The 12,735-nt window shown below is 36.2% G+C and overlaps 1 protein-coding gene across 1 annotated transcript in view; it reads right to left on the bottom strand.

Moving 5' to 3' along the window:
- Nucleotides 1–5,380: 5,380 nt before the first annotated feature.
- The window catches only part of THEMIS (thymocyte selection associated), a 75,251-nt gene continuing 67,896 nt past the window's right edge, over nt 5,381–12,735 (bottom strand). Inside the window, exons 4-5 of the mRNA XM_004674110.1 lie at nt 6,259–7,307; nt 5,381–5,593 (exon numbers count right to left, since the gene is read on the bottom strand). Of these exons, the coding sequence (XP_004674167.1) occupies nt 5,381–5,593; nt 6,259–7,307 (1,262 nt within the window). The remainder of the gene's footprint in view (nt 5,594–6,258; nt 7,308–12,735) is intronic.

The following is a 12,735-nucleotide window of genomic DNA, read 5'->3' on the forward strand; positions in this document are numbered from 1 at the left end:
TTTGAAGAAAGAATATAAGTTTCCTTATTATTTGGGTTTAAAACCTCAAAATTTGAAGTATGTCCATGTTCCACATTAATTTCCTATGGCATTTGAAAACTGCTAAAACTAATTTTCCATACTCATAAGGGAACAGGCTTACCACTTTTAAGTTAGACAAAGAGGGCACACCAGAATGGGCAGATAGCAATCTTCAGAAGTACAGAATCAGCTAGAAATACAAACACATCTTTACATTCAGTTAACAAAAACACAAGTCACATCATTTGGAACCAAGTCCTATGGATGACAAACAAACAAGTGGATTCAATACCACTCCTAGAGATTTAGAGTTAGACCAGAGCAGGGTTTCTTTAACACGTTTCAGCTATTCGAACTGTCACACTCGATCAGAGGTGAGTGTTCACAGCAGCTGTTGAAGTGTTCTCTCTGCTCCTCCCAGGAACTTTTGCTTTCCTTCTGCCTCTTTCAGCCCCTGCTCTAATTCTGGCACAGGGCTTGTTTTTGGCTCAATTCACAGTACCTTGCCATTACTGCCTCCCTTGCTTTTTGCCTTAATGTCTCCTGTGGGTGTTCTTGTCCGAAAGAAATCTAGAAATTTCAGCAACAAAGTGGACACTTGGGTATTAAATGGCCAAACAGAGTTAGTGAAATGCAAGATTTCTGGTCCCAGCTGCAGTCTCTGAAGGAGTGGAATATCTCATCTTTCAACCAAAGGTTTGTTTTTCTATCTAGTTATAGGCCCTTTCATCAGAATACAGATGTTAGATTTCTCCTGTGTGGCACTAAGAAGGCATAGTCATATATATCCACGACAGGCAAAAACCCTGGTGAGTAGATGTTCTTTCAAACTATCTGAAACTACTTCTAACATAGAAACTAACCCTAGGGGAAGAGAGTCGACCCCACAGCATCTCTATTTAGAATACAGTTTTAGGCCCAGTCTCATTTATTTAGCCCCTTTATGTTTTAACATGATTAGGAATCAGAATGCACAAATATTAAAGATGCTATTTCTGCATTATGCCATGAATGTAAATAATGTAAATAAAAGGGATATTGAATGGTCACTAGGTATATATCCACACCTTTATTTCGACACTATACACTATTGCTCCGAGCAATAAACCATCACATTTCAAAACAACAATAAATTTCTCCAATGTAAAGCTTTATTGTCCTTGAGATGTGCTGTCATCTCTGTTGATATTTGCCTTCTAACTTCACCCTACCCAGCTCCCATTTAAATTCCACAATCAAATTCTCAAATTTCTATTACAATTAATCTTTTCTTATTTAGCTTTTCCCTCAGCTAGAAAACTTTTAACAGTTTTACCTTGGAATATTGTTCTTTGTACTTAATCTTAGTTCCTATAACTTTTCATCATATATTTTTAATTTCTAGACTTCTTAGATGAAACTGTGAAGCTCATAACTGCCAATGAATATTTGTTAAAGGTGAATGCATCTAATACTAGAAGTACATTTATATTTTTACTCTTAGACAGCCCGCCCATACATCTGTCCTGTTATTTAACAGAGCAAGAAATTACCTAATAAAGTTAATGACCCACTAGGAAGGCAACAGTAAACTTATATATTGAAGCATCTGATACTCTGTTCATATGTAAGAAGGTATTTTAATGAGTTAAATGAGTCTGAATATTTAAACTTTGAATAACCCTTAAATACTGTTCACTGAATGTAAAGCAGTATCCCACGTACAATCCCAAGTCTTGCAGACATGTTTTCAATGACTTCTTCCTGTCTGTAAAATATAAAAAGTGTTCTATCCAATCACTTCAAAAGTATACCTAGATAGAAGGGCTTTAATGTAGATATCAGAAGAAACATAAAAGAAATATATGAAAGGATGACATTATGATAATAAGAAGTAGTTGGTTGTAAGAATTTTTTGAGATTATGCAGAAACTGACAAGACTCTTATGTATATTTCAGAATTGATCCACTAAACAGATTCCTATCAAAATGTCTGACAATAAGGGGGTTAGGGCGGTTGAACACAGGTAAATTATAGGCATACATTGATCTTTTAAAGTGATATTCAGAAAAATACAGCTCTTTATCTACTATACTAGAATTGATAGAATTAAAAAAGGAGTCACACACCTTTCTCAACTAATAAATTTTTTTTAAAGATTAATTTATTTTTGTGTTCAGAACTGGGGGTACAGGCCAGAGGTGCAGGGGCGGTGAGAGGACTCACCAGAGACAGAGGAGCAGAACAGGCAGATCAACTAAGTACACTGCTGAGGAAAGCAGCGGGCGGGTCAGAAGAGGTCTGCCTCGCCATGTGGATCCCCTCCAGGGCAGGTGTCAAACTTGTGCTCATGAGGCTTCAGCTTCTTAGTGCTGTGCTTTAACCCGCTGCACCACCAGGGTGGGCCCAACTAATAAACTTTTAATCTAGCAAGAACATTCTGACAAGTCTCCAACCTAGGATTTCTAGGCATCTTCTGTTACCTTTTGGGGGGCAAGACATGCTTTGACATATTTCACCAAAATTTTCCTCTTTTTGACTCAACCAGAACTATAATGGAAAACAAAAAGGTGTTCTTTACTACAGAGTAACTCTTTAAAAATGGATCAAGTAACTAATACCAACTAATACCAAATGCTACAAGTTTTAACTATATCTCAGTTCCATCAACCAGTTTCTAAGATGAAAATGGATGCTGAGTCTTTAAAAATTTTAACAAACAACTCTTAGTATCTTTATAAACTTCAGTAAATGGTCATTCTCTAGCAATGAGAAGCAGAACTGGACACAAGGATCAATGCAGGATGTTGGTCAGTGAAAAAGAAAATTATTAAGTTGTTTTGGAATTTTTTAAGACTTATTTTTATTTATTTATGCATACAAGAACTGGAGTACAAGCCAGAGGTGCCAGGGTTGGGAGTGAGAGGCCTCACTAGAGACAGAGCGGGAAGCAGATCAGGCAGACTGGCTGAAATACACTGCTGAGGGGAGCAGCAGATGAGATAAGGGAGGTCTGCTGCACCATGTGAGATATTGCTACCAGCGAGGCCCCAGTTCTGGAATCTTATGACTTAAGTGTAAATAAAATATTTCATTAGTCAAAGATTTCATTAGTTTTATTTTAGTATCTGTGAGATAATATAAAACACATAGTTCTATGTATATTTGTGTGTGTGTGTGTGTGTGTGTGTGTGTGTGTGTGTGTGTGTATGAGAGACACTGCTCTAGGTTCTTTGCACAAAGTTCTGAAACCTGTAATATCCTAAGTGATAAGAACACTAGTAGCATCTTTTGTTCAAACATTTTTTTCTTTGACCCATTTTTTCTTTTTGACCCAGAAGGAAAAAGAAAAATAACGGAGGATAGTTTCTTGACACAGGCATCCTAAATCCATTGGAATTTTATAGTGTCTTTTTTCTAATAAGGTAAAGATGGGTATGGGATTCCTAGATGGGGATTGACATCTAAAAGACTAAGTTATAATTAGAAATTTGAAATGGATTATTAGTTGGATACAACTACAGGAGGAAGCTGCTATAAAATTCTGCAAAGTACCAGATTCTGAAAGCTTTCAAGCTGCTGAAGACAAGGGACCTCACTCTTCATATCTTTTCATTTGACTGTCATTTGCATCCTTTATCATATAAATAAACTGGCAAATGCATTTTCTTGAGATTTGTGAGTTATTCTAGCAAATTAATCAAACCCAATGGGGAAGGGCAGGCACCTCCAATGTAGCCAAGCTGGAGCGTTAACTGGGAAGCTGCTAGTGGTTGGGTTGTGACTAAAGCAGTCTCCTGGAGGGGATCCTTACCCTGTGAAATCAGAAGCTATCTCTGGGTAGATAGTGTTGGAATTGAGTTAACTTGCAAGACACCAGACTAGTGTCAGAGAATTACACATGTGGTGTCAGAAGAGTTATGAGTACAGTAGCAGTGTGAGAATATACAGAGAAATCTAGAAGGGTGGAAAAGTTTTTCCCAAACAGTAGCTTAGAAAAACATTATTGTTTTGTGAGTTTCTCTTTTAGTGAAACACTGAGATCATATTTATCTGACTCAGTCAAATGGCATTGAACACTTTCTATTTTTTTTTAAGATTTATTTATTCATACAGAACTGGGGTACAGGCCAGAGATGCGGAGGGTGAGAGAGTTCACCAGAGACAGAGTGGGGAGCAGAACAGGCAGAACTGCTGAGGGGAGCAGCGGGCGGGTCAGGAGAGGTCTGCCACACCATGTGGTCACCTCCGGGGCAGGCGGGACTCAAACTCATGTGGAAGCGGCTTTAGATTCTCAGTGCTGTGCTTTAACCCGCTGCGCCAGCAGGGAGGGCCACACTTTCTATTTTTTTGTGTGTGTGTGTATGCCTTCTTAGTAGTTTAAAGATTTTTGACTGTTCTTATTGTGTTGGTAGTGGATATATATTATTTTGTATCAAAATCTTCACATACTGGGCCTCCGTGGTGGCACAAGGGACTATTACTCAGCAATCAAAAAAAAACCCCAAAAAACATGCCATTCACAGCAACATGGATGGAGATGGATGGGATTATGTTCAGTGAAATAAGCCACAGGGAAAAAGAAAAATAACAGAGTTTCTCTTACAGGAGGAATGTAGAGGGAACAAGTAAAGGATCAGAGTAAAAGAGTAATTATAATAAATTAAAAATCAAAGTCAACAGGCAGCTATAAATCAGCTAAACAGGGGTGGAGGAGGGTGTAGGATCAAAACAGGGTTGAGTAGAACACAAGGGGCTGTGGTGATGGTGCACACGTGAAGTGGTAGTGGGAAATCATGGGGATTATACCTGAGAGGAGAAAGCATATATTATAAAAAAATGAAGATTTTGTATAAAAATATATAAGCTAAAAATTAAAAAGATGTTACTGAAAACAAAAAGAAACGGTTTTGTAACCACACCTGTTATTCAGGGTACTTTCATCTCAAAGTTATTATGAGTACATGAACAAAGTGTGTTTTGCCATTCTGTGTCATATATTCAATTTCTGGGGGTTGAGATGGGGAACATTATGGGGAAAGGGTGGGTATCATTCTGCCTACCACTCACAATGAGGATAGCATTCCATCTCTCACATCATTCAATTCAGTAACAAAATACATTTCAAGGGATGCTATACACCCTCCACACTAATAGCAGCCAGTTAGTCAACATTATTTAGGAGTGGTTGTCTTACTCTAAATGACACATTCAAAATGCATATTTTCTGGAATAGAAACTTCTGCAGGTTTTACCTTTCAGAGAACTTCAAAATCCAGCATCTACTTACAGGATTTCCTCAGTATACAGTCAGAATGCAATCTTTGAAAAGTAGAATTAAAAGTATTTCTATACGCATACACTTGGAGCCTGAGGCACCTAACATCCCTGAGTACAGAGAGTAAACACAGCATCTCTCTTTGTTTTATAATTGCTCTGTTTCCCCAAGCCGCCAGCACAACAGCTGCCAGGCCAGAATGTGCTCCTTCCACACAGCCCAGAACCACTGTCGGCCCATAAACGACCCAGGCTTCCTGGGGTAAGGGCAAGTGCTTTCCAGGCACTCAGCAGGCAGTTTTCATGAGGCAAAGACTTAAAGCAGAAATGAAGTTGAATTCCCAAAATCTTTAGAGTGGTTATGGAGTTGTTGATTCTGTAATGATCTCATACTGTCTGCATTTTATTGATTTTGTTTTTCAATAGAAATGTTGAAGATCACAATTCTCAGATAGGCAGAATATGGGCAGATGCTATATTCTCACACACAGTCTGCCAAGATATTTTTACATCTTTCTGAACATAAAACAAAATGAAGACGTGTTATAGATGTATGCTACCAGTAACCCCCCAGAAGGGCTTTCATTATATGCTCATTTCCTGCATAAAGTATTAAAACAACTCTACCTAGAAAAAATGAACAAGAATTCCAAAATAAAAGCAATTTCCTCTAAGGAAACTTACTACTCATTCTTAATTACCAAAAGCCACTGAAAAGACAATTTTGGTCATCGTTACCAAATGTCATCCCTGCTATTTCTAATTCAATAAACTTCATGTCGCCTTTACTAGTTAAGTATCAAAATACATAATGCTATAATAGCTTATGCTCTGTTGCTACTCATTCATCTACTGTGTATGAGTAAAATTTCATGAAAGCAAGAAAAAACAAACTCAGAAGAAACTCGCTATATATTGCCTTAAGAAAAAAACATTTCAGAGGAACCCCCATCAACCAGCTCCCCAAATCACAGCCTTACCTTGGGAGACTTAGGTGGACTGACTGCCCTTTCTTCTGCTAAAGTTAGCAAGGTTAACTTTGTATCTTCCACTGAGGGATGTTTGGGAGGACGAGGTGGAGGGTGTAGGAAAGAGCTTTCATATCTCCTCATCATGTAATATTGTTCTTCAGTGATCTCTTCAACCAGAGTCCTGACTGGAAATGATTTTGAACACCCAGAACAATTACTCACTAACTGTACAGTCATATTCAAGCGGCCAACAGGAATTTCCCAGCACTCATTGGGGTTGGCAAGGTCACTTATGAGGAGATAGGAGTCTGTGATAGCTTCCTCCAACTTCAGTCCTGGTGTTGCAGCCAAAATGTCTTCTTCAATGGAAAGATCTCTCACAGATACCTTCACATTGAAGGGCAAGCAGAACTGTGCACAGAGTTCAGAAAGCTGGTACTTTTTCTTATCATGAATCACTTCTACAAAAGCTCCTTCCATGTACAAAGGGAGCAGTACTGCCTCATAATTATTTTTGAGAATTTTTTCACAGGCCAGAACATTCACTACTTTTTTAGTTCCCTCACAGAAGACTTCAGTCGTCTTTGAATTATACACTAAAAACTGGTCCCCGACAGATACGGATGTCAGTTCATGCTGAGTGGAGTGAAAAGCTTTGGTGGCTACCACATGGAGATGCTCTTTCTTGCTCTTTGCTATCTCAAGGTCATACGCAGTTAGAAACTCTCGAGGTCGTCGCTTGAATTTGCCTTGATAGCTAGTGGGAATCAAGAAGTGTCTTTTAGGAAAATTGCTTCTAATTTCTGAAGCTAAGACCCTGGCAGCTTGGTATTTTTCATGGATCACAATGGTTTTACCAGGTTGTAAAATGTTTCTGAAGATTTGATTTCCTTGAGGGATTTCTATGACTTCCGCCACAATGGGGAATTCTTTATTGGTCATTTCAAAAATATCTTGGGTAGATAACAGCTGGAGAAACCAGTTCTCATCATAACTGTCAGTAATGTCTTTAACTTCAACATCCAAACTGGGGAGGATACGAACTATATCCTTTTGGACTGAAAAAAAAAATAAATAAAAGGGACAAATTATAATATTTTGTCATGAAAATATTATTATGAATTATTCACAATAGGTAAGCTATGGGAACAACCCAAATGACCAAAAAATAGATGATTGGATCAAAAAGATGTGGTATATATACACAATGGAATAATACTCAGCAATTAAGAAAGATGAACTCATACTAATCACAGCAACATGGACAGGGCTGGAAATTAGTGAAATTAGCCAGAAAGAAAAAGAAAAATACCAGATGGTTTCTCTATAGGAGGAAGGTAGGGAACCCAAATAAGGGATGGAGGGGATAAGTAAGTACAGCAAAGTAAAAACAAAAGTCAATAGGCAGTGGTAAACCAGAGACATCCGTTGGAAGGGAGGAGGAAATTGGATCAAAATAGAGGTGGGAAGTGCACAAGGGGTTATGGTGATGGAACTATGGGGAACTGGTGCTGGGAATTTCCACACAAGATGATAAAGTCTACATTGTAGGTGAATAAAGAATGAAAAAAAATTATATAGAGTTAAATGTAAAATTTTTAAAAAGCTTAAAAGGAAAATACTGCTGTGAGGTAGTATTAGAAACTTTCATGGTGCCAAATAAACTGCATTGAAGAAAAGAAACTCAGATGATCATGTTATAACATTTCTTACTGAGAGCTTTCCTTTTTGCAAATGTTGAGGTAAAATAGATCATATATAACAAATGCCAATAATCAAATGCTCAGTTTAAAGTAGAGACATTAACAGGCTTTAGAGTCCTATAATCTCATTATATCACAGCTTCCTTCCTGTAGCGTAAGGGGAACCATTCTCCTCATTCTAGTCATTCTCATGTCCTTCTCTACAGATGTATCATATATAACTATATATGTGTGTAAATATATATGAATGTGCATTTTTCATATTTCTAGTATAATTTTAACACATGTTCATGAATCCAGATAGGATATATAAAATTAGCTTAGAAAGTTTTTCTACTTCGATTGAGACCCCTCCTTTATACATCTCAAGACTGCATTATTTGCACAAAATTCAACCATGTGGAATTCAATAAGAACAATGGAAAGTAAGGGACACAAGGTACTTAAGAATAATATATAGAAATGGATTACAAGATGTAGTTATTTTTCCAATGTGAATATTCTTTCTTTCTCTAATGGTGTATGATTAACACCTGGGTGGAAAAGGAGTACCACAGTATGGTCACAGTCAGAGAAGTTATCTGGGGACCCTAGGTGTTAGTGGGGTGTCTACCAATATATTCCTTGCCCAATGGACTATATCCTTTCCAAATGCCCAAAGTCCCAGAAGTCTTTGAGACTATAAAGACATTTAAAATATTGCCTTGATATTATTTATCTGTTCTTCATGTACATTCCCACATAGAACACTATAAATGGTCTTCCATTAAAGATAGTTACATGTTGGCCCTCCCTGGTGGCGCAGCGGGTTAAAGCACAGCACTGAGAATCTAAAGCCGCTTCCGCATGAGTTCGATTCCTGCCTGCCCTGGAGGTGACCACATGGTGTGGCAGACCTCTCCTGACCCACCCGCTGCTCCCCTCAGCAGTGTACTTCGTCAATTGGCCTGTTCTGTTCCCCACTCTGTCTCTGGTGAAGCCTCTCACTGCCCCTGAGCCTCTGGCCTGTACCCCAGTTCCGTATGCACAAACAAATAAATCTTAAAAAAAAATTATTTAAAAAAAAAGATAGTTACATGTTAACATTAACAGAAATTTATAAAGATTAGTAATTTCTTGATAATTTCTATAACACACTGTCTTACAGCATTTTCATGATCTGCCACTATTTCCCAGGTTCGTTCATCACTCGTCTGGCAATATTCTTTCTTCCTTGCATACTTTTGAAATGAGCAATTTCAGTGCTCATTTTAGCAGGACATACACTAGAATTGGAACCATACAGAGAAGGTTAGCATGGCTTATGTGCAAGGGTGACATGCAAATTTGTCATGCTTTTATATGTAAGTATAATGATAAGCTAAGAAATGAAAATGAATTGCATAAAAGCATTGATTAAATACATGATAAGAGGAAAGAAATAACATGCCTAGTTTGTGAATAAAATAGATTCTGAAAGATGTATGGGTAACATCTTTAAGCACAGGCAGAAACCACAAGGCAAGATGAAGAGAGAGAATATTCCAGGCAGTAAGAACACTGGGCTCAAAGGCTAGGAAGCAGAAATAATAGGGTATAATCAGTGATCAACAAGAAACCAGCCTCAGGATTTCCAACTTAAGCACACATCTAGGCAACAGAATTGTTGCATGTGAAACTATGCGGACAACATAACCCTTACAGGCCATGCTAGAGGTGTATAGCTACTGCAGGAGGAAATCAAACTCCTTGAGATTAAAGATGACAAACTCAATTTAAGAATTTGGCAAATTAACTTGCTAACACAAAGGAAAAAGAAACTGAGGTCAGAGCAACTCCCTTTCTCTTCACGAAGCCTACCAATACCCAGTATATTGCCCACTCAATCTGCCTAAATACTTTTGCACCAACTTCAAATTGTATATATTTTTCTGTCATGTCTGGTAATCTGTTAAAACAAAATGAGTCTCTTTATTTTTGCATATGCTTTAAATTCTCCACAGCCAATAGCTAAAGTGAAAACATTTTAAACTGTAATTTGGATAAAATATCCTCAAATTTTTATCCTAGAATAGGTGTGGCTAATTTTTATAACATCTTATAATAGTCAAGGATATCTACATGATAAAGCATTTAATACCTTTTGTTTTATGAGTAACAGTATTGGCTTATAACAATATAAGTTGAAGGTGTTTTATATGTTGACATCTGGGTTATTTTTCTTATGAAACAATATATGTGTATTTAAAAATATTTTTTAAATGAGAAGAGAAAAAAATGACAGTAATTTAGAAATTTATTGGCTTTAGATTTTACTGTTTATATTTTGGCAGATATAATTCCAGTCATGTGTATGTATATTTAAAAAAGTTCTTAAATGAGCAATTTTATTTTACAACTGGAAAAAGGTTATCCTCTCGCCCCAAAAGACTATAGTGTATAAGCTAAATAAGAAAACATTTTCCAAAATACATATCTTGATTTCAAAATGACAAAAATGCAACAACTGTGTGGAAGATATTCCTGCAAGTGGTTACTGCAAATTTTCCAAATGCAAACTAATCTGAAGTAAAACAACTAGGAATCTAAGATATAAGAATTCCCAATTTATTTTTCTAGGCAAATGAGTTTTTCTTGTTGTGTGTTTTCTGGTTAACCAACGGGGATACTTGTAAAATCAATTTCTATTTCATTTTCTCTAAGAAGGTAATTGTTTTCTTCTTTATACTGCTGAGTCATTTCATTAAACTTTACCCCTCTGCCTATTCTTTCAGGGAAAGTCCCTTTACAGTTAGTGGTAATGTTAATTATAATGTATTTTTTTCTGCATTTCTAACTGTAAAAGCTCTTTTAGTTAAGTGTGAACTTAACTAAACTCCACCAAAATTATATTAAAACAAAATATAAATTTACATTTAAACTTAGCTAGTAATGGGCAATACTTGTCTCCTGTAAGTTAACACTAGCTTCTGGAATATTCTTAGTCTCCTTTTGGCATCTGAGGTTCTGCTCTTTGCAATTAAACATGAATACTTTAGAATTGGAAATCTGCTGAAACAAACTTTATTCAAATCTTGAAAGCCAAATGATTGTTTCTTCATTTATTTTTCCAACAAAATTTCTAAATTCTATTTCTAGTTCCTCTAATATTATTAAACAATAATAAGTAATATCTTTGTTGGACATTTTCATTTTCTAAGAGTGGTATATTTTTCATTGAATTTCTAAAATTATATTCATTTTATTTGTGAATTTGAACAATATATAGTTATTTAATAAAATGCTAATCTAAATATTGCTGTGGATGTATTTTGTAGATTTGGTTAAAACTAAAGATGTTACTCTTAATAATTTGAGTCAGTCTCATCCTATCAGTTGAAGGTCTAAAACAAAAGTGAAAGTATCCAAGAAATTCTGCCTCAAAATGGCAGCTCAACTCCTTCAGTTGTGTCCAGTGAGATCCTAGCCTATAGATTTAAAACTTATTAGATCCCATAATTGCATGGCCCATGTCCTTTAAATAACTGTATCTAATATATACTTTATCATTTTATCCATATTTTATATATAAGTATATATTTTATTTATAGTATCTTTTATCTTCTGTTCAAAGTATTTATTAATATAAAAATCAATCAATATACATATATGCATTCACACATAAAATAAAAATTCAATGCATAAATAAAAAACTAATTTCCTGTCAACTGTTTGATGTTTCTATTGATTATAGCATAAAAGAAGAATATGAAATGGAAGCAGACAAAAGTACCCATGCTAAGTCATGTTATTTTGATGGACACATTAGAAAAAACACTATTAATAAAAACTAACCCTGATATGCAAATATAAATGATATAAACATTACTGACATAAACTGAGAATGTATTTCCCATAGCTACTGAATTGTTAAATATGTCCTCATAACACATAAAATCAGGCTGTGGTGAGAAAAACCCTGTTGGGGTCTTTGCTGTTCAGGATATTTAGGTGTATACATATATGATTACTTTTGTCATTTCATACATTTATATATTGGGCTTATTGAATATATCAATTATTGAGATTCTGAAAAAATTTAGAAAAACTTAGGGGCATGAAAGGGATTATGTGAACGTCTGAAAAATGGTTAAACCCAGATCTCTGACTCTTCTCTATGGTAAGTGACTGTCCCTCCACCTCTCCCTCAGGGGACAGTGGATAAAGGGTCTCAGTAGCTGGAACCTCAGCAAGTGGAAGCGCAGGACTAAAAGCAAAGAGAGTCTAAAGCTGGCGAGTGGTGAGACCCTTGGCCACTTTCCTACTCCTCTCTCAATTTCAAAATTCTCAGAAGATAACAAGAAGTTATTCTCCAGTGACACTGAAAAAAATCTTAGAGGAAATTTCTTGGACCTGAACTTGGGCTATGCTCTAATGAAAAAACTAGCCAAACGAAACCTACAGTTCATGATCAAAGAGTGTATATATAAGTAGTCCCTTGCTTGTAAATATATGTGTTTTAATTCCTCAAATAACAAATGGAAAATTTGATGAAAAGATATAAAAATCAAATATTCACTGGAGGAAAGATACAAGAGAATGTCACAAAAAAGAAAAATGAAAAGCCCCAAAGAGGCAGATAAAATGCAAGGAAAATAGCAAACTTTAAAGTAATTTAAAGTTTTTAAAAGAGAAGCCCTCCCTGGTGATGCATCAGGTTAGGACACAACACTGCAAGCTAGCTGCAGCAGAGGTGATCTTCATGGTGTGGCAGACCTCTCCTGTCACGCCCATTGCTCCCCTCAGCAGTGTGCTTCATTGATCT

This window comes from Condylura cristata, unplaced genomic scaffold, assembly GCF_000260355.1.
Source record: "Condylura cristata isolate star-nosed mole 26May11 unplaced genomic scaffold, ConCri1.0 scaffold00001, whole genome shotgun sequence".
In the NCBI taxonomy this organism is placed as follows: Eukaryota; Metazoa; Chordata; class Mammalia; order Eulipotyphla; family Talpidae; genus Condylura; species Condylura cristata.